The sequence below is a fragment of the Blennius ocellaris genome (assembly GCF_963422515.1).
Source record: "Blennius ocellaris genome assembly, chromosome: 6".
Lineage (NCBI taxonomy): Eukaryota > Metazoa > Chordata > Actinopteri > Blenniiformes > Blenniidae > Blennius > Blennius ocellaris.
Genome location: NC_137655.1, coordinates 14,341,530 through 14,358,836, shown reverse-complemented (window position 1 = coordinate 14,358,836; position 17,307 = coordinate 14,341,530). Strand labels below are relative to the sequence as shown.

At 41.5% G+C, this 17,307-nt stretch overlaps 1 protein-coding gene across 1 annotated transcript; it reads left to right on the top strand.

The window, feature by feature from the left end:
- Positions 1-3,438: 3,438 nt before the first annotated feature.
- On the top strand, positions 3,439-16,948 carry LOC308131142 (collagen alpha-2(VI) chain-like). The gene is made up of 28 exons (XM_080497749.1): positions 3,439-3,576; positions 5,537-5,691; positions 6,713-7,329; positions 7,421-7,441; positions 7,550-7,615; positions 7,707-7,760; positions 7,870-7,914; positions 8,016-8,042; positions 8,139-8,165; positions 8,276-8,320; positions 8,589-8,642; positions 8,889-8,951; positions 11,295-11,357; positions 11,450-11,503; positions 11,609-11,644; positions 11,725-11,787; positions 12,113-12,175; positions 12,441-12,503; positions 12,592-12,654; positions 12,766-12,816; positions 12,894-12,992; positions 14,963-15,025; positions 15,112-15,147; positions 15,242-15,287; positions 15,370-15,522; positions 15,680-16,135; positions 16,221-16,259; positions 16,345-16,948. Exons 2-28 carry the CDS (start codon positions 5,544-5,546, stop codon positions 16,944-16,946), a joined length of 3,117 nt encoding a protein of 1,038 aa, XP_080353875.1. The 5' UTR covers positions 3,439-3,576; positions 5,537-5,543; the 3' UTR covers positions 16,947-16,948.
- Positions 16,949-17,307: the final 359 nt, after the last annotated feature.

The window sequence follows — 17,307 nt, the reverse complement described above, 5'->3', positions numbered from 1 at the left end:
CATTTCTCAGGATGCACATTCACATTCGCATTCATCTGCAAGAGGGGCTGCCAACTGAAACACATTCTGGTGATGATTGCGTGAAATCACGGGTGGTGATGACTCAGTTTGTTCTGCCAAGAACTTTGTTAGAGATACCATTTGACTTGGACCACTTCAGTATTCCCACAAAATAACAACAACTTCATACATTTTGCAAAACCTATGAGAGTGTGGTTGTGAAACTCTTACCTTTCAAAGGATGTTTATCAGAAAATATGAAGGTCGGATGATCTCCTGACACTTAAAATATCTGAATAATCAGCATCTTCAATGAAGGATTGCAACCAACAAGAAAAGAAGGAAGTTTATTCCTCAAAATAAATCTTTAAGTTGTGCGACAGTGCGAAATCAGGAGTCAGCCACCAATGGGACATTGTATTTTAACAAACATAGAGCTTGTTTTAAAATGCACAAATGTCCATACAAAGGAAAATCTCAGGTAGTTTTGTGCTTTCTTATTTTTGCTTGTGTTATTTTTTTGTGCCCAGCTGCATCAGCTAAAATAGTGATTCAAAATTTGGATCATTAATTGGCAAATCTTCATACATGCATCACATCTGGGTCATTCTTTCCATTGTTTTCTGTTCAGTGGTTTACATTATGTTGCCTTTACTGAAAGTTCCTGTACCACCGTTCATCAGGGACCAACGTAAGCATGTATCTATGCAAAGGTTCACAGGGAAAGTATGTGCGTTACTGCTGTAACTTTGATGCCCCCTTTCTCTGCTCCATGGCCAATCGAGATGCAGCAGACCTTCAGAAACTGAGTTGCACATTGAGAGTGTTTCAGTTTGCTTGCTTCGCTGCTAATCGCTCTCTTGCTCACTCAGCATCCCTTCAACACACACACACACACACACACACACACACACACACACACACACACACACACACACACACACACACACACACACACACACACACACACACACACACACACACACACACACACACACACACACACACACACACACACACACACACACACACACACACACGCCTGTGTGCTCTACAAACAGCGGCCTCTTTCTGTGAGCAGGTCAATGGCAGTACCACTGCATTCCTCTAATTGAGCCCCTGATGAGGGGACTTCCAGAGCAAGCCGCCTTTGAAAAAGTCGATAGCCATGTATATAATGATGCTGGTGCAATCGTGCTGATAGCCACACAGGATCAGGCTGCAGTCTGAGACCTGATCAAAAGGCAACTCTCAAACTACTGCAACAGCCCAATCCTCGGGCACAGCATTCCCATTTCAGCATTTCAATATGAGCATTATGTTAATTTTCAGTGAACACAGGCAGTATATGTTGTATATCTATATTTCCATTACCTCTCAACATATTTCTTGAAATAGTTCATTTCAGTTTTGTCGGTGTGTTAGTGATGAGAGTGGCCAGACATTTCCAAGGATGGCTGGCTGCATCTTCTAATGTGTGCGGTGGAGGAAATTGGCACTTTTCTTGAGGGATGCCTCTTCTGATCTGTTATCAGGTCTGATATCAAGACTATTACCCAGATACATTCCTCCACTTTCACAGAACCTAACTGGTCCACTTAAAAAGCGTGAACTTTTAACAGTAGGAATTCGATTAAAAACTGATCTGAAAAGCAAATAATAGAACATCATTGAAAACTTGAAGCGAAAATTATGCTTATTGTTGTTTTCTTACATAAATGTTCAACATTTCAAATATATGATCATTAACTTGTCACTATAACTCGCTGAAACAGTTGATTGTGTAATTAATACAAAAGAGAATAACGAGCACTGTCTTTTTGAGTGAACACAAGCGTCTCAGTACGAACCTAAAAGGGATTCATTCATTTAATGGGAATCCTTGGTAAGCTGCTGGGCAACCCACAGTCTGGAACCCTTCAGTGTGTCCGTACCTCTCAGAGTATTTTCATCTGTACTTGCTTTTAAATGCTAAAGTTAAATGAAGCATGAATCTTCAATCATCGGAACCACTCAGTGACCTCATCCCAGTGAAAGCACAGAGGACACGTCCCTGCTCTTGATTCATTAAAGTATAAATAAAACTGCGCAGGCATGAAAAGACAGGCAGGTCATCTGTAATAATTTATTCATGGTGTATGACAGAAAAACGTCCTTCAAGAAACAATGAAAAATAGATTTTATGTCTCATGGTAATTAGAATTAAGCATGTGTGCGTGGGCCCGTGTGTGTGTGTGTGTGTGTGTGTGTGTGTGTGTGTGTGTGTGTGTGTCTTATGACAAACATACATTCATATTTGTTTTAATTTGCTGAAGGGTATGCGGGAAGAAATTTTGGGGATTTTTGGAAGAAATCGTGATGTAAATGTACATATGAGAGTGTGGCTTCAACTCTTTTTTTGAATGCCGCTCTTCATCATGTCCTTCATTTTCAAAAGTGTGAACTTTCATGGTCATTTCATCTGCCCCAAAGAAGAGGAAGAGGATAAATGCTGTAGTTTATCTGAGGTAAAAAAAACAAAAAACCATGTGCTTCCAAAATGTCAATAGTCCCAAAAGGCTTTTGAATAAACATTGTTATGTGTGCTGTTAAACAAAGAAACAAACTAAAACGTTGATTTGTGCAGATAATTTCTTATATTCTACAAAAGTGGCAAAATCTTAGAAGGGGTAAAAAAAGAAAAAAAAGAAGAAAAAAAAAGAAGAAAAAAAAAGAAATGCCTTCAGAAAAATAATATACGAGTCAAATGGGGACTCTGCTGCAGTTTTCTGAGATATTATGCGTCACACATGCATACATTTATTCCTTCAAAGCAAATTTAATCAGAATTATAAAAGCATATCTTAACCTGGGCATTCTTGGACTTACTTGGAAGGAACTGGGCAGAAATGATGTCCCAAACATACAGAACTAACCACAAAACCTCTGCACTGTACAAAGTAGCACAAATCAGTTCCACGAACCCAATAATAATAATAATTTTTTAAAAAAAGTAATTAAATCTCAAAATCATCACAGACATCTTCATCTGGTGGGTTAATTCCATTATTTGGCTCATCATTTCTGAATGGCTGCGGCGGTTAAATTCCACCATGACAAGCCTCCTGCTGTGTCGTCTTGAAGTGTAAACAGAGCAGGAGTGTGAGTATCTCTCTCTCCATGTAGGGTTGTGAGGCAGCGGGAGGTGGTGTGCTGGTGGAGCTGCTCTCTGGAGACAATCGGCCTGCGACTCTGACATTAATTCTGTCAGCTCAGGTAGATAAATAGCTCATAGCGGCAAGGCTGTATTTATTTAAACCCCTTACGTCTGCAGCATTGAGAAGTTGAGCTCTCACCGCCAGACATTCATCTAAACATCTCGAGTGCGTGCGTGGGCGGGTGCGCGCCTGCGTGAGCGCGCTTTCAGTCCACCCCCCCCAGCCGTGGAATAAAAAGAGAGCAGTATCTGACCCCGATGGAGTCCACCGATATGGAAACTTTCCGATTGAGATGATTATCTGCAGTTTTAGACATTTCTTCAATTTCCTGACAGTTTGAAACGGCAGGTCGGAGTTTATTCTCTGTACTGTCACCGCGGTGAGTAACTCCAACTTCATTCACACTTTATTCACGATGATTCACATTTAGAGACTTTAAATTATAAATGGTTGTTGTCGTCTGATCAACTCTGGAATGATGCGTGGGTTTTGTTTTTGTTTTTTTTGGGGGGGGGGGGGGGGGGGGGTTGGACATAAACGTACCAAAATGTGTGTCTTTATTCCTTGTATTACTATTTACAGTAACTGTATTCCGAGGAATCCAAGTTTTAAAATTAAAAATATCCTAATTATAAGACGCTCAGTGGGCAAGCTGTTAGTTTCACATGTGTTCTAATGCAATTCAGCACTTATAGATTGTACCTGATGTTAAGGTTTTGTTTTGTTTTTTTGTTTAACCCATCCTTTCAAATATTTAATTAATTATTTGTTTTTGTTTTTCAATCTTACAAACACCCCACATCAAGCCCACTGGAAACAAAAATACATACAAATTCGTGATGATACTAACAATTTCAATTCAGATGGTTTATTTCTCCATGCAGGCATCTGAGCAGAAAGCACTGTTCATGCAACTAAAGCTGAAGAGAAAAACAGCAGCTGGTTGAAGTGAAGCTATTGTTTTTTCCCCCTCTTCTCAGTTAATTATTTATTGAAACTGATCATGAAAATAAGCCTACCAATTAAAGTAATGGAAAAAATATTCCCATGGACTGCATGGAAAAGTTCCTCTTACCTTATCAGCTGTAAAAAAGTAAACCTTCTGGGCCTTTTCAGACTGATGTAGTATTTGCTATGACGTTATTTGCCGATTAAGGGTGAGTGTGTAAACAGCATGTCAACTGTGAACTGCGGGAGGTGGAGCATGTTTAAACTGTCTTATTTATTGTTTTATAAACATACAACTGTAGATACATCTGGCAGGAAATGATTCATGGAAAAGAGAGAAGTAAGATGTCTATGTTTCTATTTTTCTCCACGTTTTGTGGACCTTTTGTGGCAAATCAAATACCTCTGAATGTGAGTGGATACCAAAATGTTGGAAAACAGTTGTATTTTGAATATTTTTCTTTTTCGATATACAATTCCCTCTGACCCATACATCAGTGAACCCAGTTGATGGGTCAGACCATGGAGAGGTTGCCAGTCCGCCAGCGGGAATACACTCACATTCACACTTATGGGCAATTTCTAGATACCATTTAATGTGAAACACATGTAACACAATCTGCTACGTTGCAGTCTTTTTCAGTAAGTTGTCTATGAGTTTGATATTAAACCATCAAAGAACAACTTGTAATAAAAATGTTTTTGGGGTAAAATGCACGAATAACTCTCTGAAACATTGTAGAAATGCTGCAAAAATAACACATTATGAATTGAAATCTTAAGGCAACAGCAATGCGGCGGTTCTTCTACGTGACTTCTACATGTTGTTTTCTTTGTGCAGTGGTGCTCACGGCAGAAAATGTTTTGGTTGGCCCTGTAGGAACCCGAAGCTGCACCCCGACAAGAGCTCAGTCTGTGTCTAGTTCATTTGTTGTTTGGTTAATGTTTAGTAATTCTGAAGGAATGCTCCCCTTCCGGTGAAAATATCCCTCCCTGGCTGCACACGCCCTTCTGCTATCGGCTCTTATCAAAGAAACGTTCTCAGGAAATGGCTTTCTTAAAAAGTCTCATGTCGTTTGTGAATTCCTGCGGTGGATGTCGGTTCCACTGAACAAGCGAGACGCACAAATAAAACAGATTGTCTATTTAAATATTTTTTTTCCACAGTGCGGGTTATTCACTGACTTGTTTTAAAGAGAGATAAACATTTTTGAGGATCCCTGGAGACGCCTCCTGGGAAAACTCAGTCGCTTGACAGCTCCTTCCTACATTTAAAGGGAGCTTTAGAGTAAAAAGTAATCCTTCAACAACTGTGTCTCCTCCCCTGACTGTCTGCTTGTTTTTGTTTTCTTGGTGTTGTCATTTCTGTTTTGTTTTTGTTTTTTTTTAAGGTCAAAAATGGCCGTGATTTCAGGGTTCATCTTTTTATGCATCCTTCAAGCTGCAAGTCTTCAACTTGTGCCTCGTGGACCCAGACCTATACCTGGGCGGGGGGACAGTCCGGGGCCGACTCCACCTCCTCGACCCACAACTGAAGGTTGTGGAAGTGAGTTTCCTCCACTAGGCTTAGTGCATTGCAGGAAGGATCTATTTTAACTTAGTGACACAGCTCGTGGAGTAAAGAAGAAATAGCAATTTAAATAGATATAAATATGAATGAAAGTTGCATAAATCACAGCAACGAGGCAAGTTTTCGGAGCTCAATAACTCTCGAATGTTTTGTATGTCATGATGTTGCACAGATCACCAAAAATTAGGACATCAACATAGACTTTGCTCGTCACAAGGTTTTGCCTAAATGTTATTAGAGGTTGATTTTCTGAGAGGTTGATAAATACCTGCAGCATTAGTCAACAGCAAGTTTCCTATGCGTAACTAAGGCAGGACAGTTGTGCACATTTATGCCTTTGGCACAACAGAAACTATATATTTACTCACATTTTTAGCGGAAGGATGGACTGCATGTGACGGGGTTTGCAGGAGGAGAGCTGTCACACAGTTCACTTCACACAAAGCGGACATCCTGAGCGCCATCTCAGCCGTCACTTTCATTAAAAGCCTCCTTTTCTGCTGTTACACTTCAAATCAGCATTGCTTCAAGGTGCAAGCATGTTTTTCTCCTGAAACTTAAAATTATTTTCTTGCAGTTGTGGAGATACACTGCACGGCTCGGACAACAAAGTGTAGAATAATTCATTACATGATGGTGCAGTACACTGTGTGTGTGTGTGTGTGTGATGAGAAGGTTTAGCAGCATATGTTAGTCGGGCACCTTTGCAGAATATCTAGAACTTAAACAAATGTATTAATTTAAGCTTTGCTTTGTTATAAGTATATCATTAAATTATGACCTTTAGAGAAACATGAATTACTACTTCAACTTTACTCAATCTGTGAAATCATGCTTCCTTAGTCAACCCAATGCATCAAACCTCAAACTCAAACCTCAAATTGAAACATCACTTTAAATGATCAACACGAGCAACAAATCATCAAACAATGGTACAGCAGTATAATGTATGTTAATTTTACTGCTGAAAGTTCTTTCACTTTCTTCTTTCCTCCAGGAATAATCGAGTGTCCCATCAAGCTGTATTTCACTATTGACACGTCAGAGACCGTCGCCTTACAGGAGTCCCCGCCGGGCAGTCTTGTAGACAGCATCAGGGAATTCACGAAGATCTTTGCACAGAGGCTGGCCGATGAGGAGTACATGGGCCAGATCCAGATCTCTTGGTCCATCGGGGGACTGCATTTCTCCCAGAAACAGGTGATCTTCAGCCAGTTCACCACCAGAGAGAACTTCATCAGGACTCTGGCATCAAGCCGCGCCATCAGATACCTGGGAAAAGGCACCTACATCGACTGTGCCTTGAAGAACATGACTCACCAGATGACCCACCACTTCACGGAGACAAACGCCATCCTGTTCTCCGTCGTCATCACAGACGGCCACGTGACAGGAAGTCCATGTGGAGGGATCAAGATGATGGCAGACAAGGCCCGAGACCAAGGGGTTCACATTTTCTCCGTCGCGCCATCCAGGAAGGTGGATGAAGTCGGTCTGCGGGAGATAGCCAGCTCCCCCACAGAGCTGTACCGTGATCAGTACATCGTTGTGGAGGTTGTTGGGGGGAAACCAAGACTGAGCACTGAATCAATTGATCGTATGATAAAAGTCATGGTAATCTGAAGACTCTTTACATTCCAGCTTGAATTTAAACATGAATGGTGCTATCAGGCGATTGCCACTGACTAATGTCTTTTCTTTGCAGAAACATCAAGCATACCAAAAGGTAAGAAAGGCTGCATATATCTATTTACAAAAAGAAAAGAAAATGCACAGGTCCAAATGTATATGTAGAACTGCCTTTGACATTATTTTGTCTTCTTTTTTTTTTTAGTGTTATAAAGTAAAGTGCTATCAGGCTCCAGGGATCCCTGGACGGAAAGGGCCTCCAGGTCCAAAAGTGAGAATTATTGATGTTGAAACACAACTAATTTCAAGTCAGGAAGCTATTTCTGATTTATTGCAAATTCAATATCTCTGTTTTCATAAAGGGCTTTAAAGGAGACAGTGGCAAGACTGGGGCCAAAGGAGACAAAGGCAGGCGGGTGTGTAGAATCACATCCTGCACCCAAAATTCTTCATTCATACAAATATATATATATAGTTTTGTTTTGTTTTCTTATGTGTTGCTGAATCTATTTTATTGCATTTCAGGGAGATCCAGGCATCGAAGGTCCAATAGGACGGCCTGGGCCAAAGGTTAGCTGAGGCCTGCTGCCGCTTGCTTCATGATTTATGGTGCTTCATGAATATATATAAATCCAAAACCTTATTGAGTTGGCCCTGTTTTCTTTGCGTAGGGAGCGATTGGTTGGAAAGGTGAAAAGGTGAGAGCCACATCTCTACATATCAGATCTTCTGTTTATCTAACAGAGGAATGAGGTGCAGATGAGCTTATTACTCTCCTCGTTGTATCTCAACAGGGTGAATTGGGATTTGGTGGAGCAAAGGTAAGTGACGGATACAATTTTACCCTTAGAAACCTGTTTAAGTGTCATGCTTTTGAATTTCAAACACTGTCACTATTTACCGATACATTTTGTGTGACTGGAATTTTCAGGGTATGTCCGGTGGGTCCGGAAGGAACGGAACAGATGGACAGAAGGTGAGCGGTGACGTTGAAAGCATGACACTAATACTTTAAATGTGATAAAGTTGTGGAGAATCGTAGTGAATTGGGTTTGTTTTCCAATCCCATTATCAGTAGTTCAATCTCCAGTTGCTGAACTGGTGTTTGAGCACCTTGTATGGCAGCCATTGTGATTTGTGTTGGAGTGTGTGAATGAGTGAATCTGAAGGACTCCTGTGTGTGCTGGAAACACACTAACCGTTAGCACACTGATCTAAAGTGACAGATTCTGTTGAATCTTCAGGGTAAAATTGGTCGAATTGGAGCTCCCGGATGCAAAGGAGATCCAGGTGACAGTGTAAGTCTGGCGCTTTTAATTATTCTTCACATTATTTTTTCCAGTATACAGAAGCATTGGTACAGCTTTTATCAAATGTATAATATTTAGATCAAGCTGATCCACATTATTTTTCATTGGTTAATCAATAGCTACAATATATTCAAATATACAATATTTGAATATGCTCTTCTTGTTCAAATGCCTGTATCCTCTGAAAATGTTTCTTTAATTGCTTAATCACAATATTTTCTTTGCATTCTTTAGGGACCTAATGGCCACCCTGGAGAAGTGGGTGACACTGGGCGGCTAGGTGCCAGCGGAGAAAGGGTATGAATTCACTTTTTTTTTCATTTCAAACAGGCTGCTTGAACAAAATGTTTCAGTATTTGAGCGATAACACATCACCGATGGTATTTCAATGTGTCTGTCAGCGAAACGTTTGCAGTAATTGGATGGATTTTAGTCAGAGGACTGAGTGATCCAATTTGACGTTTCACTACGATTTTCTTTAAGGAGATACGTATATAGAGATGGGAAAAGTGCTACATCAAGTAAACGTCGAGCTCCCGAAGGAAAATGAAAGAGAGATAACGCAACACCTTATTTCAAAGACCCATTTCTGATGTGACGAGCTTGGCTGTTGGAACAGCTGTTAGAGCAGCTGAACAATGCGATCTGCCAGGAAAACTGTTTTTCAGAGGACAGATTTCAGTGGCCAGACACCTGTGCAAGCTGGCACATCACATGATAACAGAAAGTTGTGTGTCAAACAAAACTACCTTTTATTAGTGTTGTCAGGACATTAGTTGTGCCAGAAATGTTTTTTTTGTTGTTGTTGTTGGGATCAAACTTCGCTTCACTGAAGTCGACTGGGTCAGACTCACAGACGACCTCTTAGTCACCAATCCATCTGGTGTTGTGTTCACTCATTTATTTTCCATTTTGCAGTCAACCTAACTGGATATATATATTTTTTTTTTTATCAAGAGCAGAAATAATTAAGAATTTACCATAAGTAAGATCATACATAACAACCATCTCTTTTTTCCATAATTGCCCACTATTTTCCTTTTATATAAACTATGTTTAAATTGCATGTGATTTTGCTTTGTTCCGTGGAAATAGAATTAGCTAGAGTATTTCGATAAAGACAGGTTGCAGAAGATATACAGGTTCCAGTTTGTCCAAGTGAAAGTTCAATTACTTCAGCCATTAAAGTTTAAAGTGCTCTGAGCAGAAGCGAACATGGCTGGGAATAAAAAAGCTCTCTGACAGTAAATACGTCTGACTGAACAACAAAGTAAAAAGCAAAAAGACAAAACATCGCCACTGCATCTTTCCCAGACATATTGATTTTCACAGACACACATTGTTTGTCAGTGTAATTGGCCAAACACCGTATTCCTGTGTCATCGTAACGTGCATGTTTTATGTAGGGACATGTGACGTCTCTCCTTGAGGCTTCGTTTGCTTTTTACACTGTAAATGCAAGCAGATAGTCGCTGGACTTGATGAATACAGAAGTCTGTTGCAGCGTTCAAACGCACGCAGGAAATCGTGTGGGGAGTTGACGGCCTTCAGTTTAAGTGACAGTAAATTGAATGAGATGTTCTCATCTATAGCAGTAAGACAATAGATCCACAACCTGCATCACATGGCTGAGTTTTGCATTTCAAAAGAAAATGGGGCTGCGAGAGCTTTTGAACGCTGGAGACCACGTACAATTTAAGTGCTTTACTTTTATCAACTTGGAAAGGTTCATTTCCAGTCAAGGACATTTCAGTCTTCTCATTAAGCAACACTCAAAAACATAAATGTATGGAAATGTATGAAATGTGTGGAAAACTATTGAGGATAATACTAACATATCCATAGTAAGCAACTACATTCACCATAAAACATTTTTTATTTTGTTTTAAATGGTTTGTACTTGACATTTCTGTTACAACATGACAGGCTGACGAAACCCAGCTTAATTTATGCAAGTGTTTATTGTTTGAACAAATGATAGAGCTCAAAATTGACCATGTGCAAATTGAAAATTCCGACTTGAACTATTTGATTATCCTAACATAAATTCCACATTAAATGTCAATACTACCAGCTTGCTAGTGGAGTCGTGGTAATAATCACTTCTACTTATAGTGCAACTTGGTTGTATTGATGAAGTGGTTTTATGAAATAGATCTATTTTATATGTAAAAAAAGAAAACTGACAAACAGTTAAATGACAATATTGGTTTCTTCCACAAATATAACCTGATACATGGATCAGTTACACATTTTCACATAATCTCAAGTTCTTCTTGGCCTTCATAACACGATGTATAGCTTGACACTTCTGGTTATGCATCATGTTTAATGTATAACACATAGAAATAGGCAGATTATGCCATGTGCTTGTTATTTCCCTTTGGAGGTTTTTAACTGTCTTGTATGAAATTGTTGTGATTATTTAATTGATCAGCGTTTGTTCAATTTAAAAAAAAGAAAAAAAATGACTAAATAACTCGTTACTTTCCGAATAACTTTAACATTTCTTCTCTAATCCTTATAACCTTGGCTTTCATTCATATTCCTATGGGCTACACGAACCCCATGTTTTATATTTAAATGTATGAGTTGCTGTCTTCAGGTAAACATTCTCATAAATATTTTGTGTTTGTTTAGGGTGATCCAGGCCGCTCAGGGAAGCCGGGCCCCCCTGGATCTGCCGGTGAACTAGGACCAAAGGTACATTTCACATTAAATCGTGCAAAATAAAATAAAATGTAATAAAAATGTTGAGAATAAATCAAATGAAATCGCTGACCTGAATTCCATAGGGCGAGAGAGGAAGTCCCGGGAGTCCGGGCCTACCAGGAGAAAAAGGACCAACGGTAAAAGAAAGAAAAGAAAAACGCAATTTATTTTAAAATAATTACTTGAGTTGTAAAATGAATGCTGTGAAGCCGAATCTTAATTGAAACTATTAAACCTCACAGGGGCCAAATGGCTCACCAGGACAAAGAGGCGAAGCAGTAAGTCTGACACTTTTATATGTGGTTGTCTTTGCTTGTGCCAGAGTTTGTTATAATTAACATGAGCTGAATATTAACAGGGAAGGAGAGGAGACCCTGGAACAAAGGGGGCACCAGCGGCTGTTGGGGAGAAAGGAGCAAAGGTACCGAGAGAGCCTCTTTTCATAACAGTGTAATTTATTAATTTGTACTTTTGATTTTTGAAGAAAAAAAAAATCTGTGGCAAAGTTCCTCAAACACACAAAAAATAATTTAATCTTGAAAGTGACTCATTCAGTGTAATCTCTGACAGCTTGTAGAATCTTACAGGAGAATCCAACTGTGTCAAGATGATCCCCATGTGTTTTAGACAAGTTGTAGCTTTACTCCTCCAGAAAAAGGTCTTACTCACACTTTTGTGAAGACGATCATTTTACGTGATCATCCCTTGGCTTCATACTTCATCTGACATTTTTATTTGTTTTCGAGGGAGAACGAGGGATGCAAGGTGGCAGAGGTCGACCTGGGGAAGAAGGACTGAAGGGTGCCAAGGTGAGGGGAATCAGGCGGCGAGGGGATGAGTCAGCATCGCCAGAAGGGCTCTGCGATCCTTCATCGGTCCTCCAACACTGAAGCTACACCTTCATGTTCTGGGTGTCCTGCCAAAGATCCCGACCTGTGTCTGTTATAAGACAAACATGACTGCCAAGGAGAACTATAAGTCTTATAAGATCCATTCCAGTTTAGAAACCCTGCCAAATTCCCATTAGCACGAGGACGTGGGCGTCATGTTGATGGGATGTTTGTTTTCTCCCAGGGAGACCTCGGACTGCCGGGATCAAGGGGTTCGCCGGGAGAACCGGGAAGCCCTGGAGGAAATGTATGTTTGTTTGTAATGCAAACATCAGCAGTGACTTGTGGTTGAGGTTTGTGTTTTTGGTGTAGTCATGTATTCTGTGCGGCTGCAGGGCCGCGTAGGAAATCCCGGAGATCAAGGACCGAGAGGAGACTCTGGGCGACCGGGGCCAATGGTGAGGCGTGACGGTGCTGCCGTTTTTCACTTTTCGCTACTCACCAAGACTTTGTGTGATAAAAGATAGATCACTTCATGACTGGTGTTTTGTTTTGTCTGTTGTCTTAAGGGTGACAAAGGAAGACAAGGATTCAACTACGCTGGCTCAAGAGGCCCCACTGTATAGTTTTCACTTCGTCTCATAACATATCGGGTGTCCATTCATGTGTGCACAGCGAATAAATCTGCTCTTTACAGGGAGACAGAGGTGAACCAGGCAGGAAAGGACCCAGAGGGCCTCGAGGTGACTGTGGTCCCAAAGGAGATCCTGGAAATCCAGGACTTCCTGGAGAGCCCGTAAGATAGCGAACAACATCTTTTTAAATGTTTCATTTGATTTTTGATGACAGTGTTTCTGCAGCAGACGTATTACTCAAATCATGTGTTGGAGTAAAAGTACGAAGACTGAAGAAACATGTTTGTCAGTAATAAGGAGAGGAGTATCAGCAGCAAGTGCATCATCATAATGTGCTCAGTTTGAATCCTATAACAAATTGCATCCATATATTATTAATCGGGAGGCTTCAGCAGGTAAGGAGCGTTTCACTACAGCTGCCGCTGTTGTATTCTGACCTTTTTACACATGTTACAAACAGGACAGCAGGTAAACCATAGTTGAAGTATACAAACGTGTGGAAAGCAGGAGACATGAAACCCTTTTCTCATTAACCGAACATAAGACAGAGTTTCTTTCCTGGCACTCGGTTTGCAAAAGTAGGCTTGTCTGTATTCAGGGTGTAATATTCAGGTCCCGCTGTTACAACATGGGAACCTCAGACACAGGAGGAATGTGACGGATGTGATCTATGCACACCTGACTGAGTCGGTCAAAAGTCCAGTACACACCGTGACTTGGTGATCATACCAGACAGGCCATCTCCAGGCGCTGGGCATTGTTGTTAACGAGCCACTGAAATGCTTTGGATGGCAGCGAGGATGATACCCGAGTACGACACTGACGACTGATAAAACCAGCGAAGGCAAGAAATCTACGCAAGGAATAGACTGGTTGTCCTGTTTTATCTGGGTCTCCAGCTGTTAAAATTATATGGGTTTTCATTATCTTTATTTTAGGAAATGAAATCAATGCCATCATAAAAACAAGATTTGGTCTTTTTCAATGTAAGCTTTGTAAACTGGAGGGCTGTTATTTGTATATGCACATTATTGGAGGTAAAAGATATGACTCTAACTGCAAATTACTTTAAAAAAAATACTGTTGTAAACCAAATATTGGCATATCTGTTGTTTGCATGCAAAATGCTTCTACACTTCCGGTAGAAAGCACTTCTAATGTAGCATCAAATTGAGAATTTTAAGTTCAAGTGCCCCAGGTGTAAGCTTTCGTAAATGTATTGTGCAACACCACTTTGCAAACCGGGATTTGACTCAGTGCGGGAAAGCTAAAGAGGCGAAGACTGTTGTTTTTGGAGTGCCGAAACAGCTCGCTAATTATGTGGCTGATCAGATCTCTCTTTTTTTAAAGCATACGACACAACCTCAAAAATTTCAAAAGCATTATGAACAAGTTTTCAGATTTTGTTAGTTGCTTAAGTATTGAGCATTTGCAAAGGTTTTCCACAAACGATGTCCATGGTTCTCAGGATAAAGTGAACATGTTTCCAAAGAAAACCCAGGCAGGCCTGTTGACTGTCCTGTGAAATTGATTTTGGGCATTTAGAATTTATGGACCAAATCTGAAATGTATCCACCCAATTAATGAGCATCGAGGCTGAAACTAGTTAAAACCTTGGTGAATGTGAGAATGAGAAAAACAAAAACAAAAAACAAAACATTTAGGGTAAAATTACTTAAAAACGGGGGAGTATCGATTTCTATAGCACTCGTAGAAGAAAATATGGCACAGAAATAGAATCTAAGCATACAGCTGGTATAAATAAGGCTGGAGGACAAATCAGTCCCATGATATTTGACCAGGTGCAATTTCTCATTTAGGCATATTAAAATGAACAGACCATAGCACTCCCAGGAGATCATAAGACACCAGCTGGACAGGTGTGATATATCCTCGTGTCAGATACAATCAGCAACACTTTGTAACATCTGTGCAACTCTGCAGCTTTCATTGTTTCACTGAATCGATCATGTTCCCAGCACAGTCTTCCATTTCTTAAGAAAGGCTTTCTTTTCGATTTTCTTTGGAAACCCACAGTTATGGAAACTATTAAAAAAAACAAAAACAATTCCTTAAAACAGCTTAAAACATCCAGATGAGTCACTTCCACTGAAAAGTGTTTTATTTTAAGGGGGAAGGGGGCCAGACAGGAAAGCCAGGAGAAAGGGGACCCAGAGGAGAGTCTGGACCTGATGTAAGCACCAGCACATTCCCCCAAATAATGACTTGACCATGCATGCAAATTCAATCCAATTTCATTACTCTCCGTGTCCTGTGCAGGGGGGTCCTGGACCTGTGGGCGATCCCGGGCTCACTGTGAGTAAACTTGGAGAAAAAGATGATGAATTTATTATACAATATTTTCCCGATTGCCTTTTAAAGCGTTTAACTTGGATTTATGTCCCTGCAGGAATGTGATGTCATGACTTATATCAGGGAGACGTGTGGTTGCTGCGGTAAGAACATATCACGATCGCCACTCGGATTCAGCTTCACGTTTCATATCTTTAACCGTGCTGATTATCTCCTGGCCCGCAGACTGTGAGAAGCACTGTGGCGCTCTGGACATTGTATTTGTGATCGATAGTTCGGAGAGTGTCGGCCTGACAAACTTCACCTTGGAGAAAAACTTTGTTATCAGCACCGTCAACAAGCTGGGATCTATGGCTGCTGACCCTGCATCACCCACTGGTACAGAAGTTACCATACATTATTGAACACAGACTGAAACTAAAAGCTTACAAATGAGAAAAGAAAAAAAACTTCTTCTATAAAATGCTTCATGAAATGTATTTCTGTGAAAAGGGATTTAATGAATTTGACTAATCTGCCACGTCTTCATCTTTAGGCACGAGAGTCGGAGTTGTACAGTTCAGTCACAACGGGACCTTTGAAGCCATCGGGCTCGGTGACTCAAATATAAACTCCATGTCCGCCTTTAAAACAGCAGTGAAGAATCTGCAGTGGATCGCAGGGGGCACCTTCACTCCCTCGGCTCTCAAGTTCGCCTACGATCACGTGATCCGGGACAGCAAGAGAGCCCAAGCCAAAGTATCTGTCGTCGTGGTCACAGACGGCCGCTTTGACCCCCGCGACGACGACAATAAGCTGCGGTACCTTTGCGACGACCCCGCCGTGGTGGTCAACACCATCGGGGTTGGCGATATGTTTGACGAGAGGCACGATAACGAGAACCTGCTCTCAATAGCGTGCAACAAAAAGACTCGCGTCACCGAGATGAAGCGCTACACCGACTTGGTGGCAGACGACTTCATAGAGAAGATGGAGACGGTGCTCTGCCCGGGTGAGCGTGCGCCGCCACAGTCAGCACAGTGATGCCGCTAATCTTCGCGGTGCTCGTCTAATTTATGGTTTGACTTCACCCTCAGATCCGGTAATCAAGTGCCCTGATCTTCCTTGTAAAGTCGGTACGGTTGGAACACGGTTGAAGCGATCGGTCTACTGGTGGAAGTGAGTGCAGCTCAATAAGTGGTTTCTCATCTGTCTCCACAGAACCGGATGTGGCTCGGTGCACGGAGCGGCCGGTAGATTTGGTGTTTCTGGTGGACGGTTCAGAACGTCTTGGGATGGAGAATCACCGGCACATCGGCGAATTTGTGCAGACCGTGGCCAACAGACTGATACTGGCGAGGGGCAAGACGGATCGAAGGCGAGCCCGCCTCGCACTCATGGAGTTCGGCAGAGAGAACGAGAATTACGTGGCCTTCCAGCTCACGCACGACCCCGCGGTCATTGCCAGTGGCCTCTCAAGTCTGCGTTACCTGGACTCGTCTTCCAGCGTGGGGCCTGCCATCACACACGCCATCGACAACATCTTGGGGAAAGGAAACGCTCGCCAGACTCGACGCAACGCAGAGGTTTCGTTCATTTTCATCACAGACGGCGTCACCGACAGCAGCGTTCTGGAGGAGGCGGTTAGTGCAATGCGCGGTCAGCAGGTCGTCTCCACGGTGATCACCACGGGAAGTGACGTTGACCAAGCGGTCTTAGAAAAGCTGGCTATGGACGACCAAGACGCCATTTTCAAAGGACAAAAATTTTCTGACCTGGTACGGTCCAGTCTGTTTGATCGCTTCCTCCAGTGGGTGTGTTAAAGAAAGGCTGTGCTCATGTTAGCAATTTTATGGTGCTGCAGTTGTTACTCTACCGAGTTCATCTAGTTTCAAGCCTGGTGTTTCCCACTTTATGTTAGATCCCAACGCAACATTGTCCACCTCCTGCAAAGTATATCCGGCTGACAGGTTTCGGCCCTCAGCTTTGCAACAAGGATAATTTTTACAAGCATTTCAAAAGTTTATGTTCCAATCTGACTGAAGGTAAAATATTGACGTTAGTCACATAAATGTACATATTTGCCAACTGCATTAAGATTTTACACCTCAGGTTACTGGTGCTGAACAATTTCCCCCGTGTTGCTTAGTCAGTGAGCAATTTAACTCGGTTGCCATCGTTTGT

Coding starts and splice junctions, on each gene's coding strand:
- LOC308131142 (XM_080497749.1), top strand. CDS start 5,544: ATGGCCGTGATTTCAGGGTTCATCTTTTTATGCATCCTTCAAGCTGCA. Junction 12,176..12,440: donor AAGGACTGAAGGGTGCCAAG/GTGAGGGGAATC, acceptor GTTTTCTCCCAG/GGAGACCTCGGACTGCCGGG. Junction 15,523..15,679: donor TGACCCTGCATCACCCACTG/GTACAGAAGTTA, acceptor CTTCATCTTTAG/GCACGAGAGTCGGAGTTGTA.